The 24,124-nt window shown below is 33.8% G+C and overlaps 3 protein-coding genes across 3 annotated transcripts; all 3 read left to right on the top strand.

The window, feature by feature from the left end:
• The first annotated feature begins 2,511 nt into the window (after window positions 1-2,511).
• LOC102602887 (GATA transcription factor 24-like) lies at window positions 2,512-14,552 on the top strand. Its single transcript, XM_006359721.2, has 7 exons — window positions 2,512-2,925; window positions 3,743-3,826; window positions 3,912-4,045; window positions 6,974-7,084; window positions 7,276-7,381; window positions 13,958-14,029; window positions 14,130-14,552. Exons 1-7 carry the CDS (start codon window positions 2,545-2,547, stop codon window positions 14,217-14,219), a joined length of 978 nt encoding a protein of 325 aa, XP_006359783.1. The 5' UTR covers window positions 2,512-2,544; the 3' UTR covers window positions 14,220-14,552.
• Window positions 14,553-16,054: 1,502 nt separating this feature from the next.
• Window positions 16,055-18,471, top strand: LOC102602548 (uncharacterized protein C6C3.02c-like). Its single transcript, XM_006359720.2, has 5 exons — window positions 16,055-16,161; window positions 17,410-17,466; window positions 17,587-17,670; window positions 17,766-17,923; window positions 18,063-18,471. The coding sequence occupies exons 1-5, from the start codon at window positions 16,143-16,145 to the stop codon at window positions 18,153-18,155; spliced, it is 411 nt and encodes a 136-aa protein (XP_006359782.1). The 5' UTR covers window positions 16,055-16,142; the 3' UTR covers window positions 18,156-18,471.
• A 3,101-nt stretch (window positions 18,472-21,572) lies between these two features.
• Window positions 21,573-23,746, top strand: LOC102602215 (coiled-coil-helix-coiled-coil-helix domain-containing protein 10, mitochondrial-like). The gene is made up of 5 exons (XM_006359719.2): window positions 21,573-21,684; window positions 22,598-22,645; window positions 22,768-22,851; window positions 23,106-23,278; window positions 23,416-23,746. The coding sequence occupies exons 1-5, from the start codon at window positions 21,666-21,668 to the stop codon at window positions 23,506-23,508; spliced, it is 417 nt and encodes a 138-aa protein (XP_006359781.1). The 5' UTR covers window positions 21,573-21,665; the 3' UTR covers window positions 23,509-23,746.
• The last annotated feature ends 378 nt before the right edge of the window (window positions 23,747-24,124 follow it).

The raw sequence follows: 24,124 nt of genomic DNA, 5'->3' as shown, positions 1-24,124 counted from the left end.
AAAAAAAAAAAACTAAAAAGCCCTAATTTGTTTCAAAAAAATAAAGCTTTACCTGCAAATCGTTATTGCCGTCGAAAGTTGAAAGTTACCGGAGAAATTGATTGTCCCGATTGAAGCAATTTTGAATTTTTGAGAGAGGAGAACGTTTTCTTCTGTGAGAGAGAGGAGAATGTTTGAGAGAGGGAGTGGAAAGTTTGTTTATTTAGTGGGTGGATTGTTTTGTATTTCTAAAAAGATTATAAGTTTTGAAAATGTTAAATTGAGTCCACAATTAACTTAAATTTAATAGTTAAGTGTGTTTGACCTTTTCTTGGTCAAAATAGTTACCAATAGTTAATTCCAAACTTAAAGGATACATTTCCTTCAATTTTCTCTACTTACTTGCATCTTTGAAGCTACATCAATCCATATTGGCTATGCTATTGAAGAGTTTTGATCGACTAAACAAATTGATTAAGGACCTAGAAAAATAGTTCACCAATATTATAATTGAACTCTCCAAAGATCAAATCCTGATGAATTAGTTTCATGCAAAGCTTTACTCTGTAAAAGTTGTCAACCTATGGAAGAATTGAGTACTAATTTTGTGAAGAGTTTACTTAAGTGAAATCAGTTGTAGATGTTGAAGAACAAATCACTGAAGAGCATACTCAACTGGTCTGATTGGACATTGTTGAGAGAGCTTAAATCTCTTCAACTTCCGATCGATGGCTTCACAACTTCACTTTCCACTTCTAGAATTTTCCTTTTGTTTCCTATTTCTTATTGCATGTTCTTTTGTTTTTAGACTTTCTGTCTTTAGATTATTGTTTTTTATGGGCTTTGACACTTTGTGCTAGCTCTTTTGTACATATTTTTTAATTAAAATCTGACTCGTTTACTTCTTTAAGCTAAAAAAAAAAAACCTTTAAACATAAAATTTAGCATTATTTATATAAAATTCAATTTATTTTTTTACATTATCAATACATGTGTAAATTATGTGATAATTTATTTGTTATTTTATTTGAAATAGAATGTGGAAGTATATAATAAAATTCATATGCTATATATACTATATACAATATTATTTAAAATAACCCTAAATAAAAGATGTACAAGATTCATAATACATGTAATAAAATTATTAACTGACAATATCTTTTATTTAATATAAATTAATATCTTATTTGATTTGTTAGGTAAACGGTGGTTTTATTTAATATAAATTAATACACTATACAATTTTTTAGTACAATTACACAGCAAATCAAACATCTCATAAAAGTACTGCATTACAAAATCATGCATAACAATATTATTTTCTGTATTAATAATTCATGCATAATAATATCCACCCATAATTTTCTTCTAAATCAATGACTCTTGAGAACACATTTGTATAAGAATTGTTATTTTGAAAAATAGTATAACTATAATTAAAACATTTGAAAGTTGAAAATTATATTTAATAATAAAAACTTCTTAAAAATATTTTTCAAATTTCAAATTTAAAATCAAAATACGGGTTTGTTTGGAAATCCACCAGGTAATTGGAATTGGTGTAATTACTAAGGTAATAATTACCAACTTAGTAATTACACAACATAGTAATTACGCTGACCTATTTGTTTACCACAGTGTAAATACAGTGTAATTACAAGTGTACTGTTTGGTTGCACAAGTGTAATCATTTAAAAATTTAAGGTTATATTGAATTTTAAAAATAAAAATTAATTATTTAAATACAAAAAATATATTAGACAAATAAGGGCCTTTATAAATGATATTAAATATTTAAGATATATATTGTCTCTTGAGAAAATATTAATTAATAAACATATGTTCTTAACTAATATTATAAAAAATAATTTATTTGTATTTTTCAATTGAGTATATTTTAATTAAATTAATCATAAAAACTAAAAGTACATAATTTCTATGAACATCATGAAATGCATGTTTGACAAAAAGATTAACATTATAAATATAATGTCATAAAATTTTAAAACATTTGCTAAAAAGATAATATATCAAGTCTAACTTTAAAAAAATAGCTTGTAATATAAAATATTGAGTCAATACTCCTAAAACAAATTAAATTAAAAAATATAACATAAGTTCTAAATTCAAAACAAAAAATTTAACATAATACTCTTATGTCAAATTTCAACATAACATACATAAATATGATTTAAAAGAAAAGAAAAACGTAAGTCTATAACTTTATTCAACAATGAATTCTACTTCAATTTAAAAATTATTAGAATACTAACAAAATTATACTAATGATTATTTTTAGAAGATACGGAAAATTGCATGGAATCACATGAAGTAAAGGTTGAGAATAAGAATGAAATGAAATATAAATAATATAAAAAATATTAGAAAATATTAGGATAATAAAAAAAACAATTTAAAATAATAAAAATATTACATTAAAACGGAAAAAATTAAAACAAAAATAAAAGAAAGAGATTAAAAAGTAATCAGCTTGTTTCCAAACAGGCCCTAAGCTAAAATAATCTCCAAAGTAATACTTATATAAGGATTTTTCAGGGAGAAATGACAGGGATTAGAGACACGATGTACAGAATAGAAACAATGACCGCAGCAGTACAGCGAGAGGGACAGCAACAAACTCATTTCGCCGACGACGGTGACGACGATGACGTCGACGTCGCCGGCGGTGGCGGTGGAGGAGGAATGGAGTCCATAGAAGACTCTTCTCATCACATTGGCTACGACCATAACCACCACGGGCTCCATAACGGCGCCGATGGTACCATGGCTACTACAGCGGCGGCGCTGAATGGTGTGGAAGGCGTTCCGCATAACTCTATGTATGTCCCTGGCTCGGAAATGGTTGGCGGAGGAAGTAGCGATCAGCTTACGCTGTCATTTCGAGGCGAAGTGTTTGTGTATGATGCTGTTTCTCCTGAAAAGGTGCTTCTTTGATTTAAGTCTTTCTTCTTGTTCTAGTACAAATAATTATGCCTTTACATGGGAATCTTTATCGCCTTTTTTGCAGTCTGTTTAGTATTAGGTCGATACCACGCGAACCACTTGGTTTCTAAAAGCGTAGGATAAACTAGGGTTTTGTTAGAGAGTCTATTGTACATAAATCCAGGCAGACATTCCCCATCAATAAGGTCTTTGCTTAGTATATTCATGGATAACATTACATGGTTTCCACAAGGACTGAAAAACACTAAGTTTTGTAGGACTTAGAAGTCCAGGCAAACACCTGCTTTAATGGAATGAACGTGTCCAAACGAAGCAAAATGTATATTGAGGATCCATATAACCAACTGTAACTAGCTTGGGATTGAGGTGTTGTTGATGTTGCTTTTGTAATTGAGGTGATTCAAGACTTGGGAATTGGTAATTTCTAAGATTCGGTTGTATGTGAATGATGAGTTGGTATGAAAAGTTGATTAGCCTTCCAAGTAAGGAGGTCAACCAAGGTTTTTTCTTTTCCAAATATAGGAGTGACTCTTAAATTTAAGAACTTTACTGAGATGGGTTAACTTTTATCTAGCTTAGTTTGCTTGAATTGCTGTCTGCTTATCAACAAGCATCGTGATGAATCAATCTTGAAATCAATTATGCCTCAATCCCGATGAGGTCAGCTAAATGATTATTCTATGATCTTTTCCGCTCTAATTAGGTCCTTTTTTGTTGGAAATGGTGAATAATTTTGTCATTAAGGCAATCACTATATGGAGAAATAATGTTTTTTTGGGTCTCCATTGATTTTCAGGTTCAGGCGGTGCTGCTGCTGTTGGGGGGATATGAAGTCCCTGCTGGCATCCCTACTGTCAATATGGCTTCCCAGAGTCATAGGGTATGTATTTTTACTCCCTCCTGTAGTGTTCTGCTGTTACACTGGTTTACAATCATTTATGGTTCTTCTCTTGCAATTTCCCTAGGCTTCAAGTGAAGGTCCTGGAAGATTGAATCAACCACAACGGGCAGCTTCTTTGAGTCGTTTTAGGGAAAAAAGGAAAGAAAGATGTTTTGATAAAAAGATCCGATATACTGTTCGGAAAGAAGTTGCACTTCGGTAATATAGCTTTATTTATTTCCTTAAAGATAACGTTGGAAGTGTTGGATAAATGAAATTCGACCATGTTTGATGTACCATGACTAATCAGTAGTCATCTCCACCAATTTTTGTTATGTCTCTAATTTAACTTACCTTTAATTTAGTTGGAATTGGAGTATTAAATACACTTATTTGATGCTTTACGTTCGTCACTTTTTGTTGCTCTAGATAGCTATGTGGAGTGTGAGGAAACAAAGAATTGCCTGAAACGTTAGCAAACTGTTTCCATATGCTTCATAGAAGAACAGTGACAACTTGTCCCTTGTAAGGCATATTGTTATGATACCTTTCTGCTAGTTCCTCATCTTACTGAATGGTAGAAGTTTCTGTTATTGCTGTGCTGCTAATTGTATGGTATAAATGAGTTCAAGTCTCCTGCTTTTAAGTTGGAGTGCGTAAGACTTAAAAAGAAGAAGCTGGAGTGAGTGAGATATAAATCAGTTGTTTTTTCCTTTCCCTGATATATCGGTGGTTTATTATTTACTTAGTTTTAGAATTTTAGGGATAATTTCAAAGACCTCCCCTCAGGTTTGGCTTCATAACTAAGTTGCGCGGACTCTTCACTTCTGATGCCGCACCCATGTCGGATTCTCCAAAAATACACCACTTTTGGCGAATCCGACACGCACCCCTTGACATTATTGAAGAGTCTGAGCAACATAGCTTCATAATGCTTACCTCCCTCATGGTTTACTGATTGACGCTCATCTCCCTTGTAAATAATAATAATTATGTATATTCCAAGTTTACCCTTTTGCAACTGTACAAGTTACAGCTCCTTTGGGGACTTTCTTCTTTTCCTCTTCTTTTCTAGTTTCCTGTGTTACTTTTTCTTGATTTATCAGATGCTTCTAACCTATTGCAAGATTTTCCCCAATTTACAGCTATCTTGTTGGTAAACAGGTAAAGTACTAAGTTTCTTTAGTAGTGCTTGAAATTTTCCATCTCAAACTCTGAAAAAGTTGAAAATCCGCAACTAGCAAATTTATGTTGACTAGGGAAGTATGGATCAGTTCAAATTAAGGGCAGTTAATAAAGTTTGACTATTGTAAACTTGGACTATACATGACTTTTATTACTTAAAACTAGTTTGGTTACAAAAGAGATCAAATTAAGGAAGGCTGGTGTCATCTCAAACCACAAGGGAACTAAGTATTATAAAGGGAACTTGGAGGGAGGTCTATGAAATTATCCCTTAGTTGTATTTATTTATTTTAGTATATACATTGGGTACTAATTTATGATTCCCTTGTTGAGATGAACGTACAATAAACAAAACTGCAAGCTCTAAAAAACACCTTTTGGGAAATGGAGATACCACTAAGTTGTAAACATAATCAGTTCAATTCTATGTAACATAACAAAAGATTAGAAAGTCATGGAAATATGCTATCTATCCAGAAGTGAAAAAAAGGAAAAACTTCAGCACATGACTCTTAGCTCCAGATGAAAGGGATTCACTGCTGTAGATGGTGATGCTTTAGCCAAAGTACTATCCATCAAGCTGAGGAGGAACAGAGAATGTTATAGTGGCAGAGCATGGGCACCCCTCCTGAAAAATGAAAAAAGCAGATGTATTTAGTGAAAGTGAGCATGAACTGAAAATTTAACCACAAATAAACCATTGCTTGACATGTGAACATGATAGTTTTTTTTCATGGAGAAGTGACAATGAAATAAGAGTATTAGGAGTGGGTTTTATGGACTAAATGGGTGGGTACGATATTAAGTTGGGTATAATAATTAAATTAGGAGGAAATTTAAGTGGAATAAATATATATATATATCCATGTAGGCATGCCACATAAAAGCGGGGAGATGAGACTTAACCATCTCAAGGGCAAATATGTGCCTAAAGTTGGATGGTAGGGGAAAATATATCAAAAAAGTATGATGAAGGGCAACTATAACCCTGACTTCCTTACACTCATAATGGGTTTACCAATGCCATGACTGGATATGCACTTTCAGTAACAAGATCATTGGAGGAAACTTTGAAGGAGCTTAATGGCATTTGCATACTAGAATGACACATACCTTGTCAATCTTTTGACTTGGTATTCGATTTGGTGGGTGGATTCTGGGTGTCAAGCTGGTCATGGTAATATGTACAAATATTATATTAATGGTAGTGAATGGAATCTTCCATTGGCTTATCTCTCATGTAAGGCTTATTTTAATCTTCATTTCGCGGGCATGTCAATTTGGAACTCTCCTCCTATGGAAGTAAAATGGCTATTGCTAAAAGATGTTTGTAGTGACATCTAGTTGTGGGCTTGAGACAGTGTAAATGTTGTGAATGCAATATCTTCTTTTCTTTTTCTTTCCCCATATGTTTTGTAGGTTGTGTTTGGCCATGGTTACAAGTTGTTTTTAAATATTTGTGAGAATTTAGAGTGGAAATTATTTTTAGGTGATTCGTCCCATTTGTCCTAGCCTTGGTGGATAGAGTTTTTTGATACCTGTTGTTGGTGGGAGGTAATATGTATCCCTTGGAACTAGTCCAGGTGCGCAAAAGCTGGCCAAGTCACCACCGCCATAAAAAAAAAGAAAATAACTTTTTGATATTTTTCAAATTCCTAAAAAGTTGAATTTTGAATTTTATGACCAAATTAGTCAACTCCAAAAATATAAAAAAAAAAAAATTCACGGTCAAACACCTCTTAGTCCAGTGATAAATTTTTACTAGAGAGTTCTAGGGAGGGGTGGAGGATAGGAAAAAATTATAAGGTTACTTGGTTCTTTTGATTTTTCTGTTTGAAGCTCTAAAGTTCAGTCTTTGCCTACTTTTTGACGTGCAGACTAGTTAGGGTGGTCATTCAAAGTAGTTTTGGTCAAATTGATCTGTGGTCTATTGCATCTCACAGTTCTTGGATTTATTGTCAGGATGCAGCGAAAAAAGGGTCAGTTTACATCTTCCAAGCCAGTATCTGATGAAGCAGCTTCTTCTTCTGCAGAGGGGAATGCAGGCTCTAGCCAAGAAGAACAGGAAACATTGTGAGTGTCAGACTTCTCTAGATCTGTAGTCGTTTGTGTTTCTGTTCTGTTGATTAAGTCAGACAGTAATAGTGATAACCTGTTGACCCATTATATACCAGAATATCCAAACTATATGTGGCGTCTAAGTTGAACTGATCAAATCAAACAAATGCAGCAACTGAGATCTTATTTTCTTGTTGTCTCAACAGATGTAGACATTGTGGAACTAATTCGAAATCCACTCCTATGATGCGCCGTGGACCAGCTGGCCCGAGGTCACTTTGCAATGCCTGTGGACTTACGTGGGCCAATAAGGTTAGTATTGTGTTTGAAAACTATACACCTTGGTTTTTCCACTTGTCAGTTCACATAGTGATAATTGTGTCTTGACATTTTGTTCCATTTATATGAACCTCATTATGTAAATAGTATTGTGTGTTATGTTGTACTATTCTCGTTTTCTATGTTTAATGGATAAGCAGTGATCCCTTGACCAAATTTTGGAAGACATTATTTGTTGATATGAAACTGGGTTAGGTAGGAAGGTGTGATTGGCACCCAAAGGTACGGCCTAGTTGTCAATGAAGTGAGAAGAGAACCATGAGGTCTCAAGTTCGAATCTAGTAGATGCAAGAAACACTAAATGATTTCATTCCATCTGCCTAAGCCTTGGTGAACAGACTATCAAATATTTGTGATGGTGGGAGGTAACAAGTACTCATGGAATAATTGGAATACACAAGTTGGATAGGACACCCAACGTTTGTATTAATAATGCTAGCGTACATTTGTGCATATATAAAAACAAATCTATCTTTATACCATTGCATCAATCGAGTTAAAACAGAATGACAAGATGGAACAGGATTACAATAGTGTGTGTGCAAACTGAAAAGCATGTACCTGGATGGTCTTTACCAGTGTTGCCGGCGCTGTGCACAACGTCAAAGACTGCATAGAAAGTTTCGAGTTTTTTAGGGATGAAGGTGTTAAGGGGAAGTTGCTGAGTGGAAGTAGAAAGAAACAGAAAAATAGAGAGGAGATTGATAACGCATCGTCCTGGATGGTTGCTAGAGACTTGAGTCGGTGTTCTGCACACTACAATCGCAGCAGAGGAGAACTTTCAAAAGCATTCGAATCTGTTTTGCTATAAAAGAAGGTGTTAAGGGGAAGTTATTGGGAAGAAACAGGAAACACAGGGAGGAGATTGATAAAGCATCATACCTGAATGTTTTGTAGGGATGTGGGACGGTTTTCTGCCAACGTGAACGACATGAGAGGAGAACTTTCAAATTCAGTCGAGAAAGGTACTGAAGGAAAGATTGTTGGGAAGGAACATGAAGAACATCGGCGATTTGAACAACTTTAAAGGCTACGTATGCAAAATATCAAATTCTGCCGAAGAAGTTGTTGTATGAAAGTTGTTTGGAAGATTGTGAAAAGAGCCAAGAGGCCTTCGTCGCATCTGTTATGAAGAGTTACGTTGTATATGAAGGGAAACGACTGAGTGTGAAGTTTTGGGAGGAGGGGAAGGGTACTTGTGGAAATATATTAAAATATAAGGGAGTCCTTGCTTGTGTTGGCACCACGTCAGCAGGTTGAGGGTTCTCTTTTATATATATACTAGTAAAATCACTCGCGCTTCGCGCGGGAATTTAATATCACGGAATTTATAAAATAATACTCTACTTAAAACCTATGAGTCATTAAAAGTAAACACTATATTATCTTATATACAAGATTACGTAGTAACAAACATTAATAATGTAAAGGAAGATGATAATTATAATATCTTATCATTTATCCTTCAATCAATCATCTTTAATTTTATTTTATACTTTTTATAATATCTTATCATTTATCCTTCAATCAATCATCTTTAATTTGATTTTATAATTTATCTTTTTGTCTGGGAAGTGTTACTATTTGATATTTTTGGGGATTCAAATGAACATCAATTGGAGATATTAAATTTTCTAATAAATAAATAATTATTGGTGAAGGGATAAATAAATTTTAATAGGATGAAAAAATGAACAAATATTCTAATTCTAACGTGTAGAAAGTTCAACTCTACCTTTTGTTTTACGTATATCATTTTAAGGTTCCCTATTTAAATGTATCATAAGTAATTATTAAAATGAAAAATTAAAGGGCGAATGTACCATATTGGACAACAATTCAACTTATTATATATACTTGAAAGGTAAAAATATTACACAAATTATTCATTTTATTTGGGTGTTTTTTAAAAATCAACATACCATAGTGATTACAACTTGCAATCGCGGTGTCGAGAAACACATCTATTAATTCAAGAAAAGTATTTACAACTTGCAGTAAACTTGAGAATCTGTCCATACTTCATATTGAATATGAGCAATTAATTTACTGTGTAGTTATCTATGTCTTTGGGATTAAAAGAGGCTCCAGTCTAGTCATATTCCTCTATAGGTCATCTGGTACATCTTTGAACCCAAGTCAATAGTTTATTAATTTTTGTCTTCTTTTCCTGGTTCACTTCTCACATCAAGGTGCGATAAAGTTTTTAAGGCCTTTATGTCCTTACAATGGCACACCAAATTTGATTGTCTTCAAGAGATTGTAGTATAGATCTTTAAGGAATTTTTTTACTGTACCTTCAATAATTTCATTAGAGAAAACTTGCGTGAATACTCAACTAACGTGTGTTATTTAATCTGTTCTAACAAATACTTATAACAATAACTTTGCAGAATCATAAACAACAAAGTTAAAAATATGTACTCAAAAAAAGCAATTAATAACATAAGCATAAATTAATGGCTATAAAAAAAACATAGTGTTATCAAAGGCGAAAAGCGCAAAAAATCTCTAAGGTCCGTGGGGGCTTTAAGCACAAAGCGCAAATAAAGCGTGGGCTTGAATGAAAAAAGGTGCAAAGGGAGAAAAGAATACAAATATATATGTTTAGTCTAAGACTAATAATTATAAACATAAATGACAAATATAGACCAAAGAAATTGAAAAAAAAAAAATGATAAAGTGAAATATCAATCATTTAGTTTCACTTCTCCATAAGAGGCTCCTTGGCAAGGAAGTGTTTGCCTTAGAACCTTGATGACACACTGAAGCGCACATAAAGCGAGGCGAAGCGCTCAACACGTTTTGAGCCTCGCTTCAGGGCTTAAGCGCGCTTAAAGCGCGCCTTTGATAACACTGAAAAAACATACCGAGATCTGTAACAATAAGATGAAAAGGAAGGAAAAAATCGTACATGAATATTTAAATGTTTATTGTGCCTTATCAGAAAGGTCACAACTCTTAGGAAAAGTTACAATCCTTCGGCAAGGTCATAACCTTTCATAATAGGCACAATTTTTCATAAAAATCGCAACTCTTCATAAAAGTTACAACTTTTCATAAAAGTCGCAACTTTTCATAAAAGGCACAACTTTTCATGAAAGGGGAATGCTAGTTTTGGAAATAAATAAATTAAAAAGGAATCCTGGTTTGTGGTGGCGCCACGTAGGCGGGCCTAGGGGTTCTCTTTTATATATATATATATATATATATGATATATGATTTATGGGGCATTCTCTTAACTAAAAAAAAATTCAACTAATAATTAAATCATTCATGAACAAATCAAAGTAGAAACAAATGTACAATTCAATAGTTAACTTCAAATATTATATCCCAAGAGGAACTCAAACATATTTTATCAATGTACGTTATGTAAAGGAACCCGTCTTCGTACTTGTTTTTTTCTCAAAAATAGTTGGAGGCACAATGTTCTTGATAAAGACAAATATAGTCTTTTAGTTAGCACAATAAGTGTTCCACAGCGAGACACATCATTCCTTAACATAGTTTTAAATTTTTAAGTATCTTATACTTTGATTTTGTCATTTTATTTTTCATTCACACCGAAAAATCGATTTAAAAACATCGACAAACCGAACCGAAGTAGAAATTATCGAACCGAACCGAATTAGTTTGGTTTGGTATACAGTGCACACTTTTCTAAAACTGAAGAACCGAACCAAAGTTTGATAAAATCAAACCGAAGAACCCAACGCCCACCACTAATAGAAGTTCATGCCAGAAGGTGACAGTTCAATAAGTCCAAGATTACAAGATGGAAAATTGTTTTGTGAAGTGATAGAATTCCAAAGGCTTATTGATTTACTCTACAAACAATGTATAACACATGATAGAGCAGATTTTTGAAAGTGGGGGTGGGGAATAAGAGAGTGCTCTCTCTATTAAAGCCTATTATGAGAAGTTTTTGATTAGGAAGGAGGTGGACTTCCTGTATAGGTCGATTTGGATCTGGAAGGTACCAAGAAAGGTATGTTTTTCCACTTGGTTAGCAGCTTAAGTGGTGATCTCTTGATGACTCAGAATCTAAGAAAGAGGAAAGTTACTTATGTCGGTTCTTTATGTGCAATGATTGAGGCGATGCTGACTACCTCTTATTCATTGTCCTATAGCATCAAAATAGAAAAGTTTTGACGGTGTAAGATGAATTTTGTGTAGTTAAGGAATGATATTTCACCCCTTATATCTTTTTGGTGCATCCATAAGGTGCCTTTATGTATAGAAGATTGGGTGTCATTAGTAGAAAACCATCTCCTTTTGTAGTATTTCTTCTTTTTTGTTACTAGTGTATGTTTTCTGTTCAAATATTAATAAAAGTTATTACTTTATCTAAAAACTATAACGGTAACTTTTAATCCCCATTATTATTTCAACCATCATAGTATAAATATATGTAATAATTCAACAAGAAGACATGCATTAGATTAACAAGGTTGTACCGTATGACATAAAAACATGACTTATGATTACAAGGAAAAAAAGATTTTTAAAAAGGATATCACGAGCTAAAAAATGAAAAAAAAGAAGACGAGGGAGAAGCAATGGTGCATAATATTTTTTACAGAAAGACCATATTAAAGAAAAGAAAGGTCAAACTGGAACTTCAAAAGGTAAGATTTTTCTCTTGGAAAATCAAAACAAATTTGAATTATTTTTACGTTTTCGAAATTTTTGGTTTTTTTTTTCTATAACCCAAGTGTAGGTTGTCTACATCACATCCCTGCTAACACGGGATGCTTTGTGCACTTGGCTGCCCTTTTTAACCCAAGGTTGTTCTTCCAAACACCACCTAGTTTTTGGGTTTCAAAAAGCCAAATGTGCCCAAGGTTCATATTCGCTATCTCAAAGATGACCCTATAACTCCAAAGCACATCTCAAAGTTTATTAGCCATCTTATGAGATTTCAACTTCAGATGTCCTGTAATAGTATGCATGTTGAATTGATCCTTTAAGCTGCATATGAAAAGGTGAAGTGTAGAAGCAGACGGAGTTAAAAATGATGACCCTATAGCTCCAAAGTACATCCCAAAGTTTATTAGCCACTTTATGAGGTTTTAACTTCAGATGTCCTGTAATACTTGTTAAATTGATCCTTAAAGCGGCATATGAAAAGGTGAAGTATAGAAGCAGAAGGAGAAAAAAAATGAGAGAAGAGTTGAAGGACATGAAATTAACTCTACTTTCTCCTAGTTTTGCAAGAATATTGGCTATATTATTAACCAACGCCAACAGTTCTTCTACATCCTCCCTCCTTTGCTCACTTTTCTTTTATTATGTAGTTAACTCTTCCTGACAGTCTGATTAGTTGGTTATTGTTTCTCTTCTATATTCATATTTTTATCTAGTGTCATACTATGCTTTGAATGGATTATCTTATGACTTACTCGCCATGTCTATTGGCTTTGCAACACTGCTAGGACATTTAAGTACCTATTTTGCAGTTTCACCTTGTAGAGAATGTATTCTGTGGTTAAGTGTGCCTCTTCTTTTTACATTAGGCTATTGAACTCAAAATTAGGAATTATCCTTCTCCTTCGGCAGTATATTTGCGCTTCTTTTTGGTTGAGTGAGGATGATAAAACTAGACATATTACCTTTCTGTCACTGAGATCCCTTTTCAGGGAGTTGCTTTCTATGAGGAGCTTTGTAATCGCAAGATGCATACTTGAAAAGTGTTAAATGTTTTCAGCTTCAAAAGTTGACAATGAAATCAACCATCTTCTGAGTTCGTAAAAATAAATGTGTAGAGAATTTTCCTACAAAATAATAAAACTACTTGGTACTCTTTATAATAAAATTACCTTTCAGTCTGTGGGGAGGGGAGGATGTATGCAGACCCTTACCCCTACCTTTGGGGGTTATAGAGGCGAGGTACATACCTTGTTCCCAAAATAAAAAGGGTAAAAAATAGGAACTACCAAAATTAGTTCTTCAAATGACTGCAATTAGTTGTATATACTTCCTGCTCATCAGTAAAACTGTGTCTGATCTTTTCTCGGCAGTCGGCACTGAATGTGTAATGTTATGCTTTCACAAATCAAGTTCTTCTAGAAATTGGTTACCTCCTAGGTGCCAGGTGATGAGTGATCTCACTCTTTAAGTGTTTCATAAGTTACTTCCCTTCAATGCTGGTTTATCTTTTCGTTCCTACTTCCAAAAGTTGAATTCTGGAATCGTATATTTGAATATGTAATTTTCCTTTCGCCACTTTTTGCTTCTTCTCCTCTTATGTCTTCCATTCAAAAGACTCATCAGCCAGCCATTTGGATGCTTTCTTCAAAATAGCCCTTCGTCTATCAATCACATTTTGGGTTTTTTGGTATTTTCTATGAAATGAAATGTTGTATTCTTATCCAATAAGTTCATGAAATGTATGTTGTTTTGCTTTCAACACTCTTTTCCTCTCAACTTCTATTTTTATGTTTTGATGTAAGTTATAATCAGAACTTAAAAGTCATTTCTATCATGTCCAAACAGTAATCTGGTTGTATGAGTGGTCATGTTACTTTTCCTTTGTGAATTTTGCAGGGGATTTTAAGAGATCTTTCTAAAGTTTCAACTACAGGAGCTCAGGAGCACTCTGTGAAATCTAGCGAACAGGTGCATCTCTCTTTCTCTCTCTCTGGTGGGGTTACGTATATCCTTTGATATGTAATCTCTGAAACCTAAACTAAATTTGGTATGATATTTTGACTGGTAGAATAATGGTGAAGCTGATGGATCAGATGTTATGGCTGCTGCTGGTATCATCACATCAGATGATGAGAACATGGTGCTTCCGTCTGAATGATGATAGAGCTCTCTTATTTGTGGTCATCTCTGGTGGTGTTGAACTAAAATATCTTGTGTCTAATATCTGCCAAAGTTGCATACATTTGTACATATGATACTGTAACTCAGGCAAACACATTGCTGAGATTTTAGGTTATTCCATCATATAGGTTTATTCTGCTATTTTAAATGTAATTAATTTTGAATCAGTATCACTCTCGTTCGTTACACTTCTTCTTAGCTGCTTGGCCTGTAGTAGGTATCTGGTTTACCGCATTAGGTATCAGCACTATGGCTTTCAAAACATCTTATTTAAGCACTGAAGCAATTTTAATAGTCTCTCTTTGATCCATGATATAAATGCAGTGAAAAACTCAACGCTAATATTCTTGGAGTGGAGCCTTCGTTTTGCACTAGTATTATATGAAGGTACTTCTAGTTTAAATTAGTGGGTACGTTGGCACCAACTGTGGTATAAACAAGTTACTCATTATGTGAAAGAACTATAACGAGGTTGAGAAACTGAGGGTATTATTACAGACCGTAGAGTGAACATCAAAGTATGCACACTAGAAAGAGGTTTTTTTTGGGTTTCCCACTTGGTGTTTGATGATTATTTTGGATTCGTGTCAGGTAGGATCTCATTTGGGGGTAGTGCTCACTATCAAGATTTTTTTCATATCTAAAATTGAAAGTCGAGACCTTTAATTAAGAAAAGAGCAATTTAATGGAGGGAGAAAGTTGAATTTAGGATTTTTATATATATGTGTACTTTAATATCACTTTGAAGGTACTTAGATTTTGACCAGTTTTTTGCTTTTATGTCATTTGATCGAGAAGTTGATCAAGTTGGACCAATTAATTTTAGATATGTATGTATGTACACACACGTAGGTATGTACATTGTAATGACGCCCTCCCCCCCCCCCCCTTAGATTTTTCTCATTTTCGAGTGGTTGAGGACAGAAGGGGGAATTTGAGGTGTAAAATCCAAAAATTAAATATAATCAACTTATGAATAGGTTTTGGTTAATATGTTACACTAAAAAAAAAGAAAAAAAGCTAATTAAAAAAAAAAACCTTATTCTTGAGCACAAAGTTATGTATTTTCTTGGTCACTAAGAAAGCCACGTGGACATCCATAATATTATTAACAACTAGTAAAATTACTCGCGCTTCGCGCGAAAATTTAATTTCACAAAATTTATAAAATAATACTTAAAACCTATCTGTCATTAAAACTAAAACATTATATTATCTTACATACAAGATTACGTAGTAACAAACAATAATAATGTAGAGGAAAATGAAAATTATTACATCTTCTCATTTATACTTAATAACATAAGTACAAATTAATGACTGTTAGAATACATATCAGGATCTGTAACATAAGCAATAGTGTCAATGAGCCACTCAACCGGAGCAAAATATACAAATATTTTATTGTGAAGAAGAAGAAGATGTTCAAAATTTTCGTTGTTTAAAATGAGAAGAAATCCCTCTATTTATATACAACAAAGGGTAGTGTGAACAAATGTTTATTGTGCCTTATCGAAAATGTTACAATTATTTGAAAAAGTTGCAACCCTTCGAAAAGGTCACAACTTTTCGTAAAAATCGCAATTCTTCATTAAAGTCGAAACTTTTTATAAAAGTCGCAACTCTTCATTAAAGTCGCAACTCTTCATTAAAGTCATAACTTTTCATGAAAGGGGAATGTTAGTTTTGGAAATAAGTCGCAACTCTTCATTAAAATCGCAACTTTTAATAAAAGTCACAACTTTTCATAAAAGAAAAGACTAGTTTTGGAAATAAATAAATATGATATATACTTATATTTGGTAAGAAATATCATCTTCATCGACATCTCTTTGCATATCTAGGGTTTTTTGTGATCTCAATTCTCTCTCTACGTTTTCACCTCCTCTATCAGCAAATCATGCCTCGCCGAAGCTCTGGTAATAAGCATATTCGATTCACTATTTATCTTTCTATTTAGATCTATTTTGTTTTCTAGGGGTTTTTTTTCCATTGATTTTTGGTTACTTCTGGAAATTGATTGATATGGATATGGATTTTCTTTGCTGTGATATCGAACGATTAATATTCTTTCGATTGGGTTCAACTGATCTGAATCATTGTAAAGTTTTGGTTTTTCTTTCTATTTGAGTTGACTAGTATATCAATACAGTTTAATCATATCGTATTGACTTCTTATCTTGCTTGCTTGAGCATATTAAAAGTAATTGCTTTAGCGAAATTTCAATTATCTTTTAACTTTCAGAATATTAGGTACTTTGAAGCCCTTCATCCTTCGATAAATGTTTTCTTCTCTTATAACTTGCAAGTATGCTTATGTAATGAAGAAAACTGTACAAGGCTTAAATATTGATACCGTATTTGGTGCCTTTTTTTTGGTTTTCCACACGGTGTCCGGTACGTACCCAGGGAACTCAAATTCGTGGTTAAGCACGAAGAGTACTTACCACTCCATCACAACCCTTGTTGGTTGGTCTTTGGTCCCTTAATCAGAGCTTATTATTTACAGTTATTTTTCATAGGCTTAATCATGTGACAATTAAATAATCTCAATTGAGTTCATCTTAGGTGGGACTAGGAATTCTTTTCTGCTTAGGTTGATTGTATTTCTGGCTTTGTAGTTTGAGAAGAATACAAGGTTTAGTTGCTTTGAGAAGATAATTGCAGCATTGATTCTTCTTATTAGCGTTTTCACCCAAGATCCAGTGTTTATTTCTGGTTATGTAGACAACTTTTATTTTTAGTTGTGTCTTCTAGATTTGTGTGTCGAGACCAGAAATTTTGACATGAGATTGAACAATTGCTAAAAGGAATGAGATTTAGAGTGAATTTCTTAAGGAAGAGAATGTAGAATGCCTGCAGAATTGCTTAAAACCTCAATTATAGGAATTTGTTTTAATTAAATGTTCTTTATGTTGAGGTAGTAATTTTTTTCCAGATGTATTTGGAATTTGGTTTCCATCCAATGCTGTAATATTAATGTTTTGTTAGTTGGTTGCTCTAGTTCATTTTGATTCTCCATTTATTTTGACACTTTATATGTTGTGCTAAAGTCTGCTGTTGTAATTTATTAGAGCAGTTTCTTTTTTTGCTAAAAGGCAAAGGGAGATTTTTTATCCCCCTTTGTTCTGGTTGATGATTTTTGATTTCCTTGATTTGTTGTTTAGGAAGATCTGCTCCTCGTCCTGCCCCTCGAGCTGCCCCTCGTCCTGCTCCAGCCCCAGGTTAGTTTTTTTTGGTAGTCAGGCTTTTATCTCTTGGCAACTTGTGTCATTTGGTTGATGTGATTTGATCTTTCCTTCCTTTGCTCGTGCATTTTCATATTCTATCTTAATTTTTGGCAGCACATCATGCTCCTCCACCAGCTCCCATGCAAAGTAGTGGTGGTGGATCCATGCTTGGTGGTATTGGTTCTACCATAGCTCAAGGTATGAGTATATCCTGCAGTGTGTACACTTTAATGAGTTCTTCAATTATATTTTGTTGCAAATTTGCTTAAAGATGTGATTATTATGTTTTACAGGTATGGCCTTTGGTACTGGAAGTGCTGTGGCACATAGGGCTGTAGATGCTGTCATGGGTCCACGCACTATTCAACATGAAACTGTTGTTGCTGAGGCAGCAGCAGCAGCTCCGGCTGGTTCTGATGCTTGTGGTGTGCACACTAAAGCATTCCAAGATGTAAGTGTTAATTTCACTCCTTTTAACTACTATAATATGCAAATTGGAGGTTATTCTTTCAGCCTTCATGTCCGTATGATCTGTCTTGTTTTCACAAGAAGATTCTGATGATACCATTATTTGTGGTTCCAACTTGCAGTGTATTAATAGCTCTGGAAGTGACATTGGCAAGTGCCAGTTCTACATGGACATGTTGTCTGAGTGCAGGAGGAACTCAATGATGAATGCTTAAGCTTATTGGTTGGGAGTTAATAACTTTGAACTCATTCTTTAATCTGATTGTTAAAAAAAGATTGAATTATGATCAAGAACTAGCTGGGACTGATTTGGCAAGTGAATTTGGTTCTTGATATACCTTGCCTCCAATAATTATTGGGCTGAAGCCTGAAGTATTGGACTTTTATGGACCTGTCCATGATAACTGTATTTCAGTTTGCTTTTATGCTATGATTTGCTACATTTGGCTTCATTGATTACTATACCCATTGTTTAAGATAATATAATTCCAAGGTCTCGTGTGAGTATAATTTAATTGATTAACAAGCTGACATCTTCGAAAGTGTCAAGTATTGAATTTTGACTTTGCCTGTACCTGTTGAATATCCCACATTCATGTTATTATTGTCCTTCTCTTTTTCTTGGTCTGTTCCATGAAAGATTTTTGTTCAGTGCAGCTAAAGTACAACTGGGGATTAGTTTTTAACATCTAACAAAGTATTATGACTAGCTATGCGCTTTCCTTGAGGCTTTAATTCCAAATTAGTAGTCAGCCTATATTTGTATTTGAAAATTCTCACTCAGGACAACAAATCTAATAGTGATGTTATGCCGCTTTGATTTACGATCCATGGCCATTAAGCAACGAACTCAATAATCAAGAGAAGTATTTCCAAAAGCTAAACCTATCTTTCCAGATATACTTGTGACTAGGCGATGACATTTTGTTGGTTAACCGCATCTAGAGCTGTCAATATGGGTTAGCCCATTCCATCCGGGCTAACCTATACAGGCTTTGCAATTTGATGGGCCAAATCGGGTTAGCTCATTTTTTATGTGGGCCAGAAAATGGTCGATCCAGCCCACAAGTGTGTGGGCTATGGGCTTTGCCGAGCTAGTCCTCTTGTCTTAAAATTATATTTTTTATAATTTTTTAAATTAAATTATAATTTTAAAATATTATTATAAATATCGACAAGACAATATTAAATGAGGTTAGTGTTACTACTTGTTAATCAAATACACAAATGAAATTATCTATATAATATTTATTAAGTTTGATTTCAAGTAAAAACATAAATAGGTAAATAGAAATATTAACATAATTGTTTTCCAATGATCAAAATAAAAACACAAAAACTATGATAATATTCCATAGGCTATGGCCTATTAAGTGATTCCCTAGAAATTTTAGGAATTTTTTATTTTATATAGTACATATTTTATAAACATAATTTGTATTTTAATTGTAATATTTCAAACTTTAAACAAATTTTGAGTGTAGACTCCTGTTATTTTTAATACTCTATTTTATTTTTATTTTTTAATTAATTTTTATTTGGCCCACGGGCCGGCCCTATCCATATTTCTCAAGTCCACAAATCGACAGGTTTATTCAGATCGGGCTAAAAAACTCTTTTTCTTAAATGGGCTTCAAAAATCGTAGCTCAGCCCTATCAAATCCCGGGTTAGACCAGGCCGTCCCAACGGGCCTAGCCGATATTAACGGCTCTAAGTCTGCATCATTGACAATGAGAATCCTAGAGTAAAATTTAGGAGGTTTTACACTTCATAGACATTCGGCCAGGGGCGAAGGCAGCATATAATGAAGGGGTTCATCCGAACTTTCTTGGCGAAAAATATTACTATTTATACATGGTTAAAATTATTTTTTAGGTATGTATAATAGATATTGAACCCCCTTCCACTAGTTCGTGTGTTTCCTTCTTAGATTTTGAACCCGCTATTAAAATTTTCTGGCTCTGCCACTTCATTCATCCCAAGTTTGTTAACAAAACCAAACATGGTTGGCCGACAATTAGTAAAGGACTGTAATATATATATATATACACATGTTTATACATTACATTTGTGATTGCTCTACTTATGTACGTTGTTTACGTAATGTTATTTACATATTTTTGCAGAAGCTGATTTTTTCAGCATATGTTTCTAGGAAATTAAATGTGAGAATAAAAATGGAAGATTTTTTTTAGTAATCTGGCAGTAAGCAACTCAAATAATAGAGAATATATTTATACATAACAAAAAAAAGGAAGAAGCCATACTATCCTTGAAATTCACCTTTAGAAGAGTGTTGGGTTCTGAAGGTGATTAGGGCGTCATGCGAAAACTTGCAATTTGCAAATCATATGATTGATAAATTAGATGACAAATACTTATACGAAAAACTAATATTATTATATGAAAACTAATATAAAGAAAAAATATTAAAACTGTTGAGAGATTAAATCTCCCCATAAACAAAACTCACTAAACGACTACATTGTGGATTCTATTGTGTTGTGCTATGAGAATAGGGATCTTCAATTTATAGATCTCCAAATTTTTCCTCTAAGGAAAAAATAAACCAAATATAGAACATTATATTTTCCTTTCAAAAAAAGTTCAAGTATTTATGGTAATACTTGACTTTTCTTTAAAGAAATAAATAAACTTCAAATAAGAAAAGAAAATCAGGACAAAATCCTAACAAAAAGAAGGTCAAAAAAGACCAAGCCTTAAGGAGAGAAGTTGAAAAAATACGATTGGTAAAAGCTTATATGATGAAAGCCAATTTATAAAAGATGAAGGTATAATTGTTGTTGTCCAAGTTGGCTTCATTTTCCTCCGAAGCATTTGACGAATTCATGATGATTGTTTTGAATTTAGGGGCGGAATGCATGTTGCTCATGTCGACGACTTTGCGTTTAGTTGCTTCGATAGTGATCATTGCATTTTGTTTTTCCTCATAATTTAGCAATTGATGTGTCTCGACTTCACCAAAGTTTTTTCATTTGAATTTTTAAGTCGTTTCTAGGCGTCTTCTAGTTGTTCAAGAAACCGTGATTGTTTCTGCACCACACGAGTTGGTCCTCACAAATTTCATAGATTTCTTGTATTGAGAGGACAAAAGTTGTGGCCGAATCAGTGACATCAAATTTTATACCTTCTCATAAAATATAGTGAAAAAAATAACGTAATTTATACCTTGGATAAGTAGCGTAGATAGACCACATAGATTGACCTTGAGAAAATACTTTACAATCTAAAAGCATGATTAGTTCTCATTTGTTATATTACTATGAATTAACGGTCTATGTAGAATGTTAAATTTGAGGGATGATATTAATTCATTCGTTGTCATATTTTTAAGATATATGCTCGTTTTTCTTACTAATTGTTGCATTTGAATATCATATATGTAATATAACAAGCATAAAATGGACAATTAAATAAGATAAATGAAAGAGTTTGATAATTGTTCAAAATTGGAAAATAAATAAATATTGATTTTTAAAGTAAATTTAAATTTGGGGGTGAAAATCACCTGAGCTTCAGCATTGATTCGTTCAATTGAAGTCATCAGCCATTCAGATAGTGACACGTAGCGACCTTAATAAAGCATACATATCTATATGAGGGAAAAAATATTGTCAACATATCTGTGCATTTCTAGGGTTTATTGTGATCCCAAATTCTCTCTGTCTCTAGTCTAGGGGTTCGCCGCCTCTACTAAGAAATCATGGCTCGCCGAAGCTCTGGTAATAAGCATATTCCATCTACACTTGTCTTTTCATCATTTCAATGTAAATCTATCTACTTTCTAAATGTGTAGCTTTGGTTTTTAGATTAAACAGATTAGATATTCTTTTTTGTGATTGATTAAATTCTGTATTCTCTTAATACTTGCGCTACTATGCTTATGTAATGAAGAAACTGTAGATACGATAGTTGGTGCCGTAGTTGGAGCTTGTTTCCCAATTATTTATCTCATGTGTTAGTTAAATCATCTCAAGTTAGATGGATATCAGGTTGATTATATTTCTGGCTCCTGGGTGTTAAGAAGAAGACAAGCTTTAGTTACATTGAAACCTAATTGCTGTATTGATTCTTTTGCACTGTATTCACCGAAGAACCGCTGTTTGTTTGTGGTTCTGAGATATTAGTTTTATTTTTAATTGTGTCTTTCAATTTTTGTATTGGGCACGAGGCTAGAACTTTTGACATGAGATCTTCCTCAAAAAAAAAAAATGAGGCTTAGAAAATTTGAAATGAGATTTGACCATTGCCAAAAGGGACATGATACAGACTGAATTTCTTACGATAGAGTATGCAGAATTGGTTAAAAACTCAATTTTATGTATTTTCGTTAAGTGCATCATTCTTCCTGATCATTGTATAGGATTGAGGTAGTAATATATTTTCTTGCTGTCTTTATAATATGGTTGCCGACACCCAATTATGTACTGTTATTGTTGTGTTGGTTGGGCAGTTGGTTGCCCTAGTTCATCTTAATTCTCAATCAATGTTTGCATCTGTCACTTTACGTTTTGCACTGAATCTTCTGTTGTAATTTATTAGTTCCATTAGGTGCTAATGGATAAAGGAAGGGTAACTTTTTGCCCCTTTTTGTTCTGGTTGATGATATTTTATTTTCCTTGTTTTGTTATCTAGGAAGATCTGCTCGTCCTGCCCCCCGTGCTGCCCCTCGTCCTGCTCCAGGTTGGTTTTTTTGGTAGTCAGACTTTTATCTCCTGGCAAATTATTTATGTCATTGGTTTGTAGTACAGCTTCCTTCCTTTGCCTGTGCGTTTTCATATTCTCTCTCTTTCTCTTTTTTGCAGTAAACCATGCTCCTCCACCAGCTCCCATGCAAAGTAGTGGTGGTGGATCCATGCTTGGTGGTATTGGTTCTACCATAGCTCAAGGTATGAGGATATCCTGCTGTCCTGCAGTATGTAGAGAACTTAAATCATAGTTCTTCAATTATATTTTGTTTGCAAGACTCTCAACAAGAGCAAAACAGCTTTTAAAGACCTTTCTCTTTTCTTCATAAAAATGTATTTTCTTTACAAAGCTGTCCTCCAGTATGTTGAGAACTTAATAACAGTTCTTCAAGTATAATTTGTTCGCGAAGTTGCTTACAGATGTCTAGTCTGTTTCTGATTTTTATGTTTTACAGGTATGGCCTTTGGTACCGGAAGTGCTGTGGCACACAGGGCTGTAGATGCTGTCATGGGTCCACGCACCATTCAACATGAAACTGTTGCTTCTCAGGCACCTGCTACAGCTGCTCCAATGACTAGCGGTGCTGGTTCAGATGCTTGCAGTATGCACACTAAGGCATTCCATGATGTAAGTGTTAATTTCACACCTTTTAACTACTATAATTTGCAAATTGGAGGTTGTTCTTTGGTATTTATGTCAGTATGACCTGTCTTGTCTTCACAAGAAGATTCTGATGAAGCCATTGTTTGTGGTTCAACTTGCAGTGCATTAATAGCTCCGGAAGTGACATTGGCAAGTGTCAGTTCTACATGGACATGTTGTCCGAGTGCAAGAGGAACTCAATGATGAATGCCTAAGCTTTTGTTGGTTGGGTGTTACTTTTATAATGTTAAACTCATTCTTAATGGTATTGTTGGAATAACGATGGAATTCTGATCTAGGTGCATTGATTTGGCAAAGTGAATTTGGTTCTTGATATACCGTGCCTCCAATAATTATAGGCTGAAGCCTGTGAAGTATTGGACTTTTATAGACCTGTCCATGCTACTATATTTCAGTTTGCTTTTTATGCTATGATGTGCTGCCTTTGATTACTATCCAATTGTTAGAGATACGAGAACTCCAAGTTCTTCTGGCTGACATCTTTAAAAATGCCATGAAACTAGAGTATCGATTCTAGACTTGGGCTGTCTTTGTGGACTAGGGCTGCTGAGTTCCAAATTACTGCTATTGTCCTTGAGTTTTCTTATTCTGCCACTCATTTACAAGAAACTTTTTTGTTCAAGTGCAACTAAAGTATAACTCTCTTTTGCTGGTGGAATTTTATTCAAAGTACAACTTTTTGTATTGGAAATTCAACGACTCAGATGAAAAGAACCTCTCAGAATAAGGATCATGTTCAGTACCCTGTTGTAAGTGCATGTCTATTCTAAAACGACAGTATTCAGCTTCCTCTATGATTTAGCGGGTTGT

This window comes from Solanum tuberosum, unplaced genomic scaffold (assembly GCF_000226075.1).
Source record: "Solanum tuberosum cultivar DM 1-3 516 R44 unplaced genomic scaffold, SolTub_3.0 scf00305, whole genome shotgun sequence".
NCBI lineage: Eukaryota > Viridiplantae > Streptophyta > Magnoliopsida > Solanales > Solanaceae > Solanum > Solanum tuberosum.
This window is presented reverse-complemented; position numbering and strand designations above follow the sequence as displayed.

Bases quoted from the DNA above. Each gene is read 5' to 3' on its own strand.
- LOC102602887 (XM_006359721.2), top strand. From the start codon at position 2,545: ATGACAGGGATTAGAGACACGATGTACAGAATAGAAACAATGACCGCA. The intron at 2,926-3,742 runs GTGCTTCTTTGA...ATTGATTTTCAG, and splicing joins ATGCTGTTTCTCCTGAAAAG to GTTCAGGCGGTGCTGCTGCT. The intron at 4,046-6,973 runs GTAATATAGCTT...ATTTATTGTCAG, and splicing joins CGGAAAGAAGTTGCACTTCG to GATGCAGCGAAAAAAGGGTC.
- LOC102602548 (XM_006359720.2), top strand. The intron at 17,671-17,765 runs GTATGAGTATAT...TATGTTTTACAG, and splicing joins TGGTTCTACCATAGCTCAAG to GTATGGCCTTTGGTACTGGA. The intron at 17,924-18,062 runs GTAAGTGTTAAT...TCCAACTTGCAG, and splicing joins ACACTAAAGCATTCCAAGAT to TGTATTAATAGCTCTGGAAG.
- LOC102602215 (XM_006359719.2), top strand. The intron at 22,852-23,105 runs GTATGAGGATAT...TATGTTTTACAG, and splicing joins TGGTTCTACCATAGCTCAAG to GTATGGCCTTTGGTACCGGA. The intron at 23,279-23,415 runs GTAAGTGTTAAT...TTCAACTTGCAG, and splicing joins ACACTAAGGCATTCCATGAT to TGCATTAATAGCTCCGGAAG.